The 15,991-nt window shown below is 37.4% G+C and overlaps 1 protein-coding gene across 2 annotated transcripts in view; it reads left to right on the top strand.

Annotated features, from left to right (window-relative positions):
* Positions 1-11,654, top strand: part of VMP1 (vacuole membrane protein 1) — a 102,922-nt gene extending 91,268 nt beyond the window's left edge. For both annotated transcript variants that reach the window (XM_037491873.2, XM_037491872.2), the window contains exons 11-12: positions 9,918-10,020; positions 10,829-11,654. In XM_037491873.2, coding sequence (XP_037347770.1) covers positions 9,918-10,020; positions 10,829-10,972 — 247 coding nt within the window. In that variant the 3' untranslated portion in view covers positions 10,973-11,654. The remainder of the gene's footprint in view (positions 1-9,917; positions 10,021-10,828) is intronic.
* The last annotated feature ends 4,337 nt before the right edge of the window (positions 11,655-15,991 follow it).

Below are 15,991 nucleotides of genomic sequence, written 5' to 3'. Positions count from 1 at the left end.
GCCCTACCTCCAAAACTTACTATAATTTGAAGAATATTTCCTTCCCTCAACCAGAAATAATAATTATTAGATTTATCTTTTGGACAGTTTCATTAGGTTTAAGGAAATTTATCCCTATTTTCTATTCCTAAATCAGGATTGATATAGCTCTAATAAATGGACATTCGAACAGATGTAATGAAGCTATTACATATTTTGAGAGAGGCTAGGATACAAATAATACCCTTGAGAAAAAGCCCTTTGGTTTATGGTATGTTTGGCAGTAAGACAGAGAAAGGGTTCTGAAAAAAAATATTAAGCATGTAATGGAGTTTTTTACTTTTTCATCTCCTCAGTTGAAATAAGCCAGGGAACAGAACCAAAGAACCACAGAACTTTAGAGCTTCAGAGGCATCGCATTTGTTGCAATCTTTCATTATTATTATTATTACTATTATTACAATTTAAAATAATTTTTATTTAATTTTAGACTTTCTCCAATGAGAGAGCATGACCAAGTCTAACTTTAAAATCATGATTAAAATGACATGTTCTGTATTCCCACCAAACACAGAATGAGAATTCCCAGAAAATAAAATTAAGCATATGACTCGTAACAAACCATATGCAGAACGTTGGCTTGTTGTCAGGTTGCCAGGGCCTTATTGGAAGACAAAGTCCCCAGTTTTACCACACAAGAAATTTTCCATAACTCAATCATTGAATTTGGGGGATGGGGTTAGCTAGAACAGGGACTTTTTAACCAGATACAGAATGTTCCATGCTCTTCTTTGCTGTCTCCTGTTTCTGAGTTAACTTGATATCTGACCTCAGAGTCGAACTTGCCTGTGGCAAGAGAGATCATTTTAACCAGTGAGTAATTAAATGCTTGAATCTTAATGTTGTTTCTTGTTCCTTGCTCTATGACAAGTGGTCAGAATGAGCTATGTTGGCCTTGACTTTTTCTTCCAGAGAAAGAAAATCTGTCCTTTCACTTTAAAGTATAAAATGGCTTATGTACTAATTCTCTTTGACTGTGATCATTGTAAAATCAGAAAAGGTTATAGAAATGTGGAACACAAGTATTTGTAGTAACTGAAAGTAGATATTTTGAGACCCCAGCTGCTGATTTTAACATAATCTTCTGTAGTGTAGGCAGAAAAACTCCTTTCTTTTCATGTCATCATGTAGTATATTATCTTCTCCTTTGACCCTTGACTTGTATATTTTTGTTATAGATATTGGGGACAGCATAATTAAGGTTTAAAGCAGAAACTCAAGTTAGACTGTTAGATGAGGAGTGGACATTGTATTAGAAGTTACCATTGACAATATTTAGCGCATTTCCATCGAATGAAGACCAAAACCCGATTATATCAGATAATAGAATTGTTAGGGAAAGGAAAAGTAGGCCAAAGTTATGCCTAATACATTTTTTTTAAAAGATTTATTTATTTATGCATACAAGAACTGGGGGAGGGGCCAGAGGTGTGGGGGGTGAGAGGATCCACCAGAGACAGAGTGGGGAACAGAACGGGCAGATTGACTGAAATACACTGCTGAGCAGAGCAGCAGGTGAATCAGGAGGAGGTCTGCTGTGCCATGTGGGTAGCACCCTGGCTGGGGATTGAACTCGTGCTGCAGTGAGTGCGGATTGCTTCATACGTTGCATCTTAACCCCTTGCACCTCCAGGGAGGCCCATGCCTAATACATTTTAAGTGTTCTATATATATTTGTTGGCTACATTATTTCATTAATTCATTATTAGGACAGACCTTTGTGTATTGTAGGCTGAGAGAAAGACTAGCAAAAACTAGAGTGGAAAATACAAAGGGAAACAAGAAAGTATGGGAGTTGGAAAGTCGCGAATCGTAAGAATTCACTGTGCCAGATGTTTTTTGTACATTTTTATTAAATATGCATAGCAAAACCTGTCATCACTGTCTAGTTGGAAAAACAAAACAAAAAATGTTAATTCTTATAAATGGTAAGAGATAAAGGAAATAAGATCAAAAGCCTGAGTAGGTTGATATCCTCCTAATCAAATGTTCCTTTAATACTGGAGTGAAGATCTTTAGAAGTAGAAAAGAGAGGGACGTGGGAGCACTGTCAAAAGCAGTGAGGTAGTCTGCTTGAGTTGGAGGTTTGGATGAAAAAATGCCAGTTTCAAATGGCACTGCTGTGTGAATTTCATGGGGAGTCAGACTGAATTGCTTTGTCCACTCTCCTCCTCATACTTGTATCTACCTTGTGCAGCTATGTAAGTAGTTCTTGCCCATGTTACTGTGTGTGAGAAAGCTTCTGGATTTGTTCTGTAGGTTTAAATGCATTATTTCTCTCTCATCACCCTTCAAGATTAAATTTATTGAGGGCAAAGATTTTTAATTTTAGCTATCTACTGCATTTAATGATTTTTCTGCCTAAACTAATGATTGGAATAACTAGATTGTTCTTATATGAGATTACATTCCAATGAATATATTTTTTAATCCCCATGTTATCAGCCATTGAGAATAATCTAAAGGCCAATAAATTCCATGTTATTTTACCTTAAATTTTAAATTCTGCAGACTACACTTTATTCTTGACTTTTGAGTCTGGGTTCCTGTTAGTGATTTTATTCTTAGAACTCAGTGGGTGTTGGCCAGTCCCAGATTTGTCATCTAAAATGACACCACTCTCATTTTCTGTAACAGAAATCAGTAGATTTTTAAGAGGGTTTTGTTTTGGCAGCCAATCACTTTTACTCAATTCTAGATCCCTCTAGTCTCATTCATTAACATAAATGCATGCTTGGCTCAAGTCTACTTTCTAAATGAGGCTTTGTTTTCAAAAGCTTCCCTTACTGATAGTACATTTAAAAGAGTAGCTGCTAGTTACCAGTAGGTCTTACTTCCATTCTGATTCTTACAGAAAACAATTCCAAATGTTCAAAAGTATGGGCAGTTGTGAATTCTTTTTCTGAACGAAACCTGTGATAGAAATAGGCGCTGAGGCAATAGCAACAACACACCTGACATTTCTGGATAAAGCAATGGTCTTCCTTCTACACAGCCAGTAAAAAACGGATGGTGTCATGTGTTTATAATACCACTCAGCACACAACGGACTAACCTGAATACAAAAGAGGTTTTAATCATTTGAAAGAGGCACAGATGTGAATGAAATTCAAGCTGTTTTAATCCCAAATCCTGAGGTTGAATCACAACAGAATTTTAGACTATGCCAGACTATCAAATCAAACATGTATGTATGAGAGAGTCGTAAACTTTTTAGAGTAGCATAATTTTCATCTTGAATTTGTTTTAATTTGGGGTGCTCTTGCAAGATCCTTGAAATGTAAAGGAACTTGATTTGAATGGGCTACCACATTTGAGAGCCAAAAGCAAGTAGAATATATCAGTTACCAGTTTTTTTCCTTAGACTATCAGCTTCGAAGATTCATTAATTAAATGGGAAAGTTAATAATATTTTCATTCTAGTTACACAGGATGACTGGATCCCATTCTTAGTAGATTAAATATAAATTGTTTTGTTATTAGCCGTCAGTTCATTTACTTGTCATATTCCTGGTTAATTGGGTATCAATTTGTATCTCTTTTTTGTCTTTATCCTCACTCTAATTGCTATACTGTAAGGCTATAAATATTAATGGCAGTCAGCATGATGGTCTTTGCTTTCTTTAGAGAGATTTCATGATAAGCTTACCCCCTAACCCCTTTCTTCAGAGCAATCTACCTTTGGAGAAAAGACAGTTTCACTTGGAGGGCGATCTATCATTGTTGCATCAGGCCAGGAGTCAGAGATCCATTCTGAGTCACTGTGAATAAAGATTTAGTATTGGTTGCACCCAGGGAAACTGGTGGTTAAATACTGTGAGAATCTTTATCAGACAGGAAATGACAACTCATTAAAATATTAACCGTTAAGGCTGTTTAGATCACTGCCTGGAGGAAGCAGAGGGAAATTTAATTTTACAATGTTTAACTAAAATGTGCCCATTTCTGAAAACAGAACTATCTATAAGACTTTGATCAGAGAAAGGGAGTTGTTATTCCAACTTGTTATTGAACTTTATCATACTGTCATTGCCTCTTTGTACAGAAGACAGGTCAGCATGTAATGGGGATGGGTTGGGGAAGAGTTTTTATATCATCCCTAAAAATATGTCAAGTACCTTAATTGTAAAACTCTCTTCAGCAAGTCTCTGAGCTTCAGCTGAAAGACCATTTTCTGTTTAGGTCTCTATTCCTATGTTCCTGAGCCAAGTCTGAACTGAAAGAATTATTCTCTGCAGTCAGAGGATAAATTCATTAATTATATACAGTGACTTTGTCTCAAACAAAAAGATTCTAAAGAGGGCCTCCCTAGTAGCACAGGGGTTAAGGTTTCAGCGCTATCAAGCTATCAGCAGCCACTGCAGCATAAGTTCAATCCCCAGCCAGGGAGCTGATCCACATGGAGCAGCAGACCTCTCCTGTATCACCTGCTGCTCCCCTTAGCAGTGTATTTCAGTAGATCCACCTATTCTGCTTCCCACTCTGTCTCTGGTGAATCCTCTCAACCCCCACACCTCTGGCCTACACCCCAGCTCTTGTATGCATAAATAAATAAAATAAATTTTTAAAAAATGGGGCTAGAAAACAGTGAGCGTTTCACAGTACAAAAGAGAGTGGGCATGGCACAATGTATTGTGGTTTTTTTTGTATGGCCTTTTAATCAGATTTATAGCTTATAATTCCCAGTTTTAACCAAACTAATTCTCACAAATCAGATAACTGGCTTTAAAAGATTCCTATTAAAAAAGTAAGACAGGGGCCTCCCCGGTGGCGCAGCGGTTGAGCACTGGGTTGCGAAGCTGCCTGCGGACTTTGTGGCGCCGGTTCGATCCCCGGCTGCTCCCGGCCACTGGAGGAGGGTCCCACATGGCGCGCAGACCTCTCCTGCCGCCCGCTGCTCCCCTCAGCAGTGTACTTCGATCCTTCTGCCTGCTCTGCTCCCCGCTCTGGCTCTGGTGAATTCTCTCACCCTCCCGCGCTTCTGACTGTACCCAATGCATGTACAAAACAAACAAATGAATACATAAATAAATAAATAAAAATACATGCCTCTCTTAAAAAAAAAAAAATAAAAGATTCCTATTAAAAAAGTAAGACAGGGGCCTCCCCGGTGGCGCAGCGGTTGAGCACTGGGTTGCGAAGCTGCCCGCAGCCTCTGTGGCGCCGGTTCGATCCCCGGCTGCTCCCCGGCCACTGGAGGAGGGTCCCACATGGCGCGCAGACCTCTCCTGCCGCCCGCTGCTCCCCTCAGCAGTGTACTTCGGTCCTTCTGCCTGCTCTGCTCCCCGCTCTGGCTCTGGTGAATTCTCTCACCCTCCTGCGCTTCTGACTGTACCCAGTGCATGTATAAACAAAACAAACAAACAAATAAATAAATAAATAAAGCATGCCTCTATAAAAAAAAAACAAAAAAAAAAAAACAAAAAAAATAAAAAAGTAAGACAGTAGGAGGAAGATAATACTGATAATACCTTTACAAGGAATAGCAAAAAACGATGCAGCATTGACGTTTCATCTGTTACTAATATATGTCTATAGAAACTAACCAAAAATTTTAGAAGTTATCAATCTTAATAAAGGACAAGCATATATATGCCTTGAAGTGTTTGCTAATGATAGCACAAAGGCCATAATAATTAGTAAAACATTTAAATTTAAAAAATTTTTAACTTTCAACTTCCATCTTTATTTTAATCCTTTTCAATTTGTATTTGTGTACTACTTATGTGATTATACATATATCAAAAATGCTTGTTGACCATTGGTCTAAGCTGCTCTGCCATTAAAAAATACTAGTTTACTAGTAGTTTATTTCAGAAGCTGTTTGTTATACTTTCTAAATTATATTAAACACAAAGTTTTACTTTTTTAATAGCCATTTAATTCCTTTTGCACATTTTAGCTGTTTTGAATTAATATACGCACTGTGAAACAAGTGCTATACAAGACAAATCAACTATTTTTTTTAAGTTTTTTTTTTTTTTCTGTTATTAAGCAAGCACTGTCTCCCAGTTTTGTGATGGTAGATAGTAACAAAAAAACACACACCTCATTGGAAAAATCCAAACAGATTCATGAACAGGAAAATTTCGGTTCTTCTAACAGCAAGTCCTAATTTAATGATTACCTCCATGATGAGAAGCAATTCAAAGTAAATCAGATGGTGTATATTTTCTATCTGGAAAACCAAATTGTTTGAGACTTACACAATTTAAAAGAACTCCCTTGAAAACAAGAATATAATGACTGATGAATTTTTGGGTTGGGTGTGTACTCGGGACTAAACAACAAATGAAATTTTAAGCATTGTGAAAAACTGGAGTAATCCTCCACCCACTCTCTATGTAACTTCTGCCAATTGTGATGCTTCCTCTGGAAGATTTTCTGGTTTTTGTGGGTACAGAGAATATTGCAGACCTTTATTTATATGAGTAAATATAAAGAGGGTTTAAAATACAGATTCCCGATTAAAAAAGTGATTTCCAACGCAAAAGTAACTTTTAAAACCATAGGAAAATACCAGATATTGATTGCAAATTGTTTAGAACAGTTGACAGAAACTTGCAAGGATGATTAGCTTGTTTCTGTTTTAATAAGGTATGTAAGCATGGCAAATTTTGTTCCCATGAACCACTTTTGAACTTTGTGTGGATTTGGACTTTTGTGCTTTTTTTTTTCATTACTGATTTTTCCTTTTGTTTGCATTTTCTGAGATTATTTCCTTTATTAAAATTTGGAGCCAACGTGCAAAAATTGTAATAAAAGTAATTTGTTGAAAATTTGTTTGTAATGAGTTAAACTATCTAGAAATGTGTATTTTCTAGTTAAGCTAGAAAATGTATATGCCAGGAAAACAGATCAAGGTATTACTATCCACAAACTTTTTTTTTTTTATTTATTTAATATTTTCTCACCTAGGAAAGTGACTATTTACAAGTCTTAGTGGAACAGTTGAATGAAAAATAATTCTATGTCTTTGTTGTCCTCCTTATGTTCTTCTATATCACAACACTATAACACTTAGAATTTAATACCTAGCACCTACTGCCTCCACAGAGGACTTCACCCACTCACTATGGGTTGAGATGACACTCTTATCCGGGTGCACAGGATACTGTGAATTTTAATGACTTTTAGAGAATGGTATTTAAGCTATTTGCTATGCTAACTATAAAAAGTCACTGAACTATGAGGCACGTTATTCCCAGAATCCCATATCCCTACCCCTCATGTACCCTAAATTAATCTTAAATGTCAAAATGGACTCTAGCTTGTGTCTGCTGCTTGAAAATAACTTGAGGGACGAGGTTATGGACTGCTGTGTTTACCTTAAATACAAGTTAAGACAGACAACTGTAATATCAGTTTTTCTATAGTCCATTGGTAAAGCATCTTTAATGTTCATATGGAAAGATCTAGAATGAGAATGCTTTTGTACAAACTGACACATTATTTGTGGAGCTAGAGAAATGAAAATAGAACTAAAATTTTGATGACTATAAAAAGATTAAGAGGATCTGATAAGGAAATGATCAATCTACCTTTGGAGAAGGTAGTTCATAGTAGTTTGGGTTAATATATTACTATAAAAACTTTTAACTTGCCTATTTTCAACTGTTTTCTCTTATGGGAAACTTCATAGAGATAGATCCCATCCCACCACTAAAAACTCCAGAGCACCTTGAAAATTTAATCTCAACATTAGCCCAATATAATTATTTAAAAATTGTACATCATGTAAATATATAATGATATACATTCTCTATCAGCTACAGTATATAGCTCACAGTGGACTTACAATGGCAAATACTTACTTTTTCAAATTATTTTGACCAGAGGTTAGAATGATTGTTCCCAATTCCTTCCTTATTCCACCCAACAACAAAATAGTAGGATCTTTCTTACATTTGAATCTTGATTCTTAATTTCCTCTTGAAATAAATTGCTTGTCTGTGACTATCCTTGAGAGTTTGAGATAATGACATATAAGGTATTGTTTTTAAGGGTGAATGAATCAATTTCTGAAGGAAAGGTCTGATAAATTTGCATTCTTCAAAGCCAGTCTTTGTCCATGTATTTTGCTGGAATTGTTTTTTCTTTTTTCATATTTATATGATTTTTCAAATGTGAATAGATACTATTTGCATTTTCATATGTTTTACATAAGGAACTACCAGAAGAAAAAAATCTCTTTTCTAAAGAGAAAAAGTCTGTACTATTGTACCTACGTAGTCAAAGAGTCATTACTGATAAACAGCCTGAAAGCTCAACACAGCTCTTGTAAGATCAGGTAAAAGTCAATGAGAGAAAAAGACAGATTGAGACTTCTGCTTCTCCATCTTTGATATCATGTGTGTCTTCTGGTGTATGTAATCAGTGTAGCTGCTTCCTCTACTACATATGCAGGCCGTTTTTCATGTCCTTCATTGTTCATAAAAAGGACCTTTTGACAACTTCATCTCACACTGATCTCGTTTTTCTCCTTCCAGTGTATCTTCAGAACCAGAAATTTTAGTGTTGATTTGTAAATTCTTTTGTAAGCAAATATTGATATTTTGAATCCCTGCAACGATTTTAAGTTAAGTTCCTGTGAGCGGACACTTTCTTGCAGTTCCCCACCCCCGCGTCATGCCTTTTACCCATTGAACACAAAGTTAGGAAGGACTTCATTCAGTGTGGCTGATCGTTAATAGAGTCAAAGAAAAATATCAACCAGGAGTTAGGTATTTTGTTAGTTTAGGATAAATATAGTAGGAAGAAAATTCTCTTCCTCTGCACTTCTGTTTTTTATTGTAGAAAGCAGCAACTAAATTGTTCTAGAAAAGAAGTGAAGTTAATTTAATAGGGAGAGCATTAGGCACTGCTACAAATACATACTGAAAAGCCTTTAGCTAGCCTCGGGAGACTGGGTTCACTCACCTTTTAACCCTGTTATGACAGATGAGATAATAAAGGGTACAGAAAATGAGGTGTTTGCTTTTTCTAAGTTGCCCCCAAGTTACCATTTAAATGAAGAAAGAAAAAAAAAAAAAAACCGCCTGCTATCACTTCTAAAACGGGAGCCTGGGAGCTAGAGTTGCCAAACCGGTTTAACAGCACAGCCTCCACGTATTCTGGCTGAGAAGGAGCTACAAGTACATAAACTTATCAGAGATCACTATCCCAGTCATTTCAGAACAAGTTGTTTAGTAATGTACTGTAGTTTCTGTGCAAATCATCTACCATAAACCACAAAGTGATTCAAGGTTCATAGTTCCTTCTTTGTTCCTTTGTTAATCACTGACTTCTGACTAGTGGGAGGTGCCTCCCAAATTTGCTAATGCATTCTTTTTGGATAAGGATGACGCACAGATTGTCCTAATAAGGACTTAGATTGAGAAAGGACCGCCCCCTCTGAGAAGATGGGACAAGTCTGAGAGAGGGCGGGCAGTTTCTTTTTCAACTAAGGATGACACAAGCATAAGTCATTTCCTTATTAATCGGTTCAAACCAGTTCTTACAGGAACTGGTGGTGATAAATGTGGGACTTCTCAGAAGTCATTCATTTTATTCTTTGTACCACACCAGTGCGCAGCATCAGCTCTGCTGTCCTCACTCTGAGAACGAACTCTAAATGCTAGGAAGGGCTCAGCTCCTAATGCCTCGCAAATATGTTAACAGGAGAGATTTTTCTCCTTTAAGGGGCTCTAAAGGCTGAATTTTTATTCACTAAAACAAATTCAAAGGATTTCAGCAGCTCTGCTGATGTATTTTTTTTTCCTCTTCCTATTCAATCTCTGCTTTTTGATTCCTGGTGGTAAGTGGATTATCTTTAATGTCTTTCTTGCTTTTCTTCCCAAATGTATCATTTCCCTTGGGCTACTGTACCCTGCTTCCAGTGCTGTCCCCGGCATAGGTCCGTCTCTACAGAAGCCATTCCAGGAATACCTGGAGGCCCAGCGGCAGAAACTTCATCACAAAAGTGAAATGGATGCACCACAGGTGAGATTTTACTGTTTTCTTCTTCACCGCCCCCCCTGCACCCCTTCCCCACCTGCACTGCTTAAAACTGAAATTACAAGTGCTAGGCTCTCTTCCTTCTAACGTTGAGGCTTTTTACTCTCTGCTGGGAAATTTGTCTTTTTCTACATCAGAATATATAACTTCTATTTCAAGCATCTTTTTCCAAAAAAACAAAAGTAGGACTTACAGGAAATATTTGATTGTTATGTAAAGTGATCTTTACATAATAACGTTTTGAACTGAGGTCATTTGACTATCTCCTTCATTTTTACTCTTTTTCATATGAAGGTGGGGAAATAAATAGACGTTTTAGCTGAACTTGAAGTTTTTAACTTAAACCCAGCCTGCCCTTTCTGTAAAACAGTTCTATGGCAAAGGGAAAGACTAGAAGAGGATGAGTAAGCAATAACTTGAAATGAGAAACTTGGAGGAAGCACAGTTGGTTTTTTCTGATGGCCTTACACTCTTTACATGGCCCTTTGCTGCCCTCAGTTGACCAAACACGACTTCAGAAATCTCTAACATTTATAAGAGCTGCTCCCACTACTGGAACAAGAATGTGTGACTCTGTGGGCAGTACTCTATACAAGTATCTACATGGTGACTTCAGAGAGTAGAATTTCAATCAGACTTTTTACTAAGTAGTAAAAAGACACAAGATGACCTCATCCTCTCCCCATTCTAAATTGTGTTAACACATTATTTCCCGTAAAACATTGTAGATGATCTGCTGTCTTGCTACTGAACTAATGAAGTCTTGTGGATTGTTATGCATTTATTCCTGCAGGGAGAAAACTGGTTGTCCTGGATGTTTGAGAAGTTGGTGGTTGTAATGGTGTTTTACTTCATCCTATCCATCATTAACTCCATGGCACAAAGTTATGCCAAACGAATCCAGCAGCGGTTGAACTCCGAGGAGAAAACTAAATAAGCAGGAAAAGGTTTTAACAGCAGAAAAAGTAGAATGAACGAGTTCTACCCTTAAATTGGGAGGACTCTGAAACAGAAAGGAAAATTGCCTTTTCCAAGCTGTATCAATTTAATTTTTTTTTCCCTCAAAGTTTCGTCCCTATTTCACACTCACATACTTTTCCTTTGTGTGTTAAGGTAAGGTATCCACCCTCGATTCAACCCAAGTTGTACTTTATTAGGGTGGAATGTGATGTTCAGCAGCAAACTTAGCAGAAACCGGCCTTCAATTTATTGCTTTGAAGAGGCCCATATGGTACAATTAAAGAATTCCAGACAACAAAAAATATAGTTCCTAAGTATGTTAAATTTGTCAAGGTTTTAAGGTTTGTCACAAATGACTACTTTGTTTTTCTAAGTCATCAAAATGTATATAAATTATACTAGATTGGGATAACAGTTTTGCATGTCTATCATGGTAAAATTTAATATGCCATCCTGCCCAACCCTTCCTCCTACCTGCAAAAAAAGGCCATTTTATGATGCATTGCACATCCTCTTGGGAAACGGATCTTTAAATTTTATGACAGTATAAGGAGAATCTGGTTGATGTCTCACGAATGAGCTGACACCATTTTTTATTCTGTATATTTAGAATGAAGTCATGAAAAAACTTTATAAAGACATCTTTGATCATTCCAAAATTGTGTCCGTTTTCTTGAGCGCTTTGATTTTTTAGCTTTGGCTTCTACCAACTGAATGGCAGCGTTGCCATATCCACCTATAGCCATAATCTCTTAAACTGGCACTTAACTGCATGAGAGCTACCACCAAGGCATTCTGTTTGTTGTACTGAAATTGAACAGCTAGCTACACTGCTGAAATGGTACTTTAGGGATTGGGGTAGCTAGGGAATTTCTTGGTTTGTGGTAACAGGAGAGATGACAGTATGCTAAGTCAAGGACACACTCTAGAAGGAAGTAACTCATCTAAAGCCATGCTTTCTCATGTCTGTTAATTCTAGCTCAGCATGTACTCTGGTTTTAACAGAAATTTACTTTTACATGTAATCTGATTTTTAACCTTTATTCAGTAAGTGTTTTGTTCTCACATGATTTTTCTTTTGAGATGTGTCTAATTGTACTAGATCATTTTGTTTTTATTGGGAAGAAAGTAAACAATTTCATTTTTTTCTTTAGGAAAATCAGTACTGTCATGTTGAGAGTAGAATTGGGTTTATATTTCAACAGGCCAGAAAAGCCTGATTTGTTTTATCAAATCCCTCCTGAATGTCTGCTTGTTTGCCTACCGTCGTGACATCTCCATGGCTGTACCACCTTGTCGGGTAGCTTATCAGACTGATGTTGACTGTTGAATCTCCTGGCAACAGCAGTCGATGGGCTGTCTGACATTTTGGTATCTTTCATCTGACCATCCATATCAAATGTTCCCATTCAAACATTACCTAGCATCATGGTTTTATGATGAAAAATTCTGGTCCTTAGGTCTAGTGGCATGTTGACTCTTTTATGCCATGCTGTTGCAGCACTATTGAACTAAGAAGATTTTGTAAAAAATTGGGATAGCCTCCATGGCCACAACTGAGTAAAGGACAAGTATCCTGCCTCACAGCTTCTGAAGAGGTTCTGCTTCCGTAACAATCCTTTTTCTTTTTTCTTTTCTTTTTTTCCCTTCATTTTCCCACCCAGGAACTTTGTAACAGTTTGACTGTTCTCTTACTTGAAAAGCAGTACCCAAATGTTTTAGTTTAAATAGATTCATATTAACCACCATGATATTTTAGATTCTTTAGGATTAATTATAAACTTTTAAGTCAGCTTTCAGTTGTATTTCATCTTCACCTGCAATTTATTTTGGTGTTTGAAGAAAGAAAAAAAGAAATATGAATTCTGCTTTTTCGTACTAAATCTTTGGGATTTATTAGTAAGTTTATTTCAGGGTAGTGTTAGAAAAAGAAAATCTTAGAATGAAGTTCTAAGTGATTGGTACTTTTAACTTTGGATGAGTGTTTGCTCCCGCTCCCTCTTCAATTGAATTTGTTTTAAAAAGGAAAAGCAGCTGTCCTTTCCTCCACTATTCAGGTGTGGCGTGCCTGGATGTTCCTGCTTGAATTCCAGCTGGAGCTGTGTGTTAGCCTATTCCAGTGTTGGTTGGTTCCTTTCTTGTATTGACCAAAGTAGACACAAACACAGCTACATGATCTCAAAGACATGACCCAGTCAGTTCCAGCTGATTGGAGACCAGAAAATTTGTAAATGGATGCTTTGATATTACTGCAAATAAAAAAGGGGGGGGCTGGGAATTCTGATTCCATCTGTTTTGTTTGAGTCTCATTTTGTGACTTTAATTATCTGCAGTGTTTTATTATGTCACAACTCAGTGACTGACCGTCGAGCAGTACGGTACAATACATCAACAGTTTATACACTTAACCACTGAGAAGCACCTCCCTTAAAGAAATGGGATGAAAAATCATGTAGTGTTTTCAATATTCTGAGTTGTTACATAATCTGGAGTGTAGGGTTTGGATGAAAGGGAGATTTTGACCACTATACCATTATCCCATTCTCTAGAAATGAAAAAAGAGAGCTGGAGTGAAGCTTCTGAAACGTGCTATGCCTCTACAAACGAGCTCAACCTGTATTACCAGTGTGGTCTGTAGTTTTACTAAGACAGCGTGAGGCTTGACTGCTTTAACCAGTCACTCAGCGGTAACTTGAGTATGAATAATGCGTAAGCTAAGTAAAAATAACCAGTACCTTCCTGTACACTGTAGTGAATTTTGACTGGCCCATGAGTAAAGAGTCCATAGGAGTTCCTGGCAAAGTGTCAAAAAGCCTTTCCATAGAAACCCACTTGCTACCATTTGCAATAGTCTATTAATAAGCTTTGGATTTCTCCCTGTAACATGTGACCCTCAGTTTTTAACTCTGAGTCTGTGGCTAGGTTAGATTAAATCAGATAAAATGTAAAGTGCTGTGATAAATGCTGGTATATTCCCAATTTTTTTTAAAAAAGATTTATTTATTTATGCATACAAGAGCTAGGGTACAGGCCAGAAATGCGGGGGGTGAGAGGATTCACCAGAGACAGAGTGGGGGACAGAACAGGCAGATTGACTGAAATACACTGTTGAGGGGAGCAGCGGGCGAGTCAGGAGAGGTCTGCTGCACCAGGTTGTTCCCTGTCCGGCCAGGGATCGAACACATGCTGCAGAGGCTGTGGATTGCTTCATGATGCGGTGTTTAACCCCTTGCGCCACCAGGGAGGCCCTATATTCCCAATTTTTTAATTCATCAAACACCAGTAACATTTGATATAATTACAAGAACTTGCAGCCTTGTCACTCCAAAAGCAAAATAATCTTTCTAAGTGCTCTCAACATATGCTCTTATTTTAGAGCAGATGCGCTCTGTCTGCAGAGGTTAAATTCAAGATACAAATTAATAAAGAGAAATCAGGAAATAACGATCTAATGATTAATAAGACCAAAACAAATCTAAAAGTAAGCCCTTATGCTACTCAAAGTACAAAGCACAAGTACACTACTTCTATTATGAAATTGTTGAAGATACTTTAATCTTTCCACCTTAAAATGTTATTTTCTAATTTTTTATTATAAAGATGGATAATAAAAGAAATCTGGAAGGTTGGTTGGGAGAAATGGATTACCAACTTTTAAGACCTTGCAAGAAAGTTCTATTACAACTGTCCAGTGAGATTTGCTGGATGCGAATAAGTTTTACATGTTTTTAAAAAATTGATTTAATGGCCTGCAAGATTTTCCTCAATAGACCTAAGTCTTATTTCTGTTAGGGGGAAAAAAAAAAAAAAACAAGAAAAGACTTGTTTATTCATAAATAGTTATTAATGTCCTTGCAAAAAGTTCCACCACCACAAACAGTTTAATGGTCATTTTTTTAAAGATTTATTTTTATTCATTTATGCATACAAGATCTGGGGTGTAGGCCAGAAGTGCCAGAGGTGAGAGGATTCACCAGGGACAGTGGAAAGCAGAGCAGGCAGATCTATTGAAATACACTGCTGAGGGGAGCTGCGGGTGGCACAGGAGAAGTCTGCTGAGCCATGTGGGTAGCTCCCTTGCAGAGGATTGAACATATGTTGCATGTCGTAGTGGCTGGCGATAGCTTGATAGCACTGAGACTTAAACCCTGTGCCACCAGGAGGGCCCTAATAGCCATTTTTGAAAGCCACGTAGCATTCTGTCTCTACTACATGTTGATCAAAGTTAAACAAGAAAATTAATTTCTATGCAAAACTGTTGCCTCTAAAGGGTTGTTTTCTCTAAGGGTTGTTTTCTCTTAAAGTACATAATGTACTTTTAAACTCTAGAAGTAGTTTAGTCATTAGTCTCTGATAGACCTGGGCTGTGGTTCCTGTCCCTCTCTTCCCAGCAAGGCCAAGAGTTCACCTCAGGTAATGTGTTTGCCTTGGGGGTGAGGCCTTGAATTGCAGCAAATAACCTACATGTATTTGCCTATCTAACTAGTACTCATAAGGGGTTAGAACAAAACCTGTTCTGGGCAGCTGCTTACTCATTGCCTTTAGAATTGCCTGGTGCTAGGATGGGCAGGTGCCAACTGTTTGCTCATTCTCTGACCTACTAGCCTTGCAGTTTGCTGTGTGGGTGTTGATACTAGTAAGCTAAAAGAAAAAAAAAATTGTTTTAGATGGCCCCTGTTCTCCACCCAAACACCCTTGATTCATTTGAGACCTGGGATTCTAATTCTGTAGTTGGGAGACAGGCCCAAACAAAGTATGGCCCAGAGAGAGTGAGTCAGTTGTAAGTGGCTGGCTGACTCTATGGGAACAGAAATGAAATCCAGCTTAGAGGGTTTGTCAGCCAAATCCACAAATGTGTGGCTTTTTGAAACATTGGACATCTGTTCCTCTTAATTTAAAATAAACTTTTTTTAAAAGCACAAAATTGCTTAGCTGCTTCTTTCTTTGTCTCAGCAGCATGTCGCTGCCCTAACTTAGGAAGCCTGGAAACAAAATG

The sequence above is a fragment of the Talpa occidentalis genome, unplaced genomic scaffold (assembly GCF_014898055.3).
Source record: "Talpa occidentalis isolate TD23 unplaced genomic scaffold, MPIMG_talOcc4v2.1 talOcc4.7, whole genome shotgun sequence".
Taxonomy (NCBI): Eukaryota; Metazoa; Chordata; class Mammalia; order Eulipotyphla; family Talpidae; genus Talpa; species Talpa occidentalis.
Note: the sequence above shows the minus strand (reverse complement) of the source record. Positions and strands in the feature narration are given on the sequence as shown.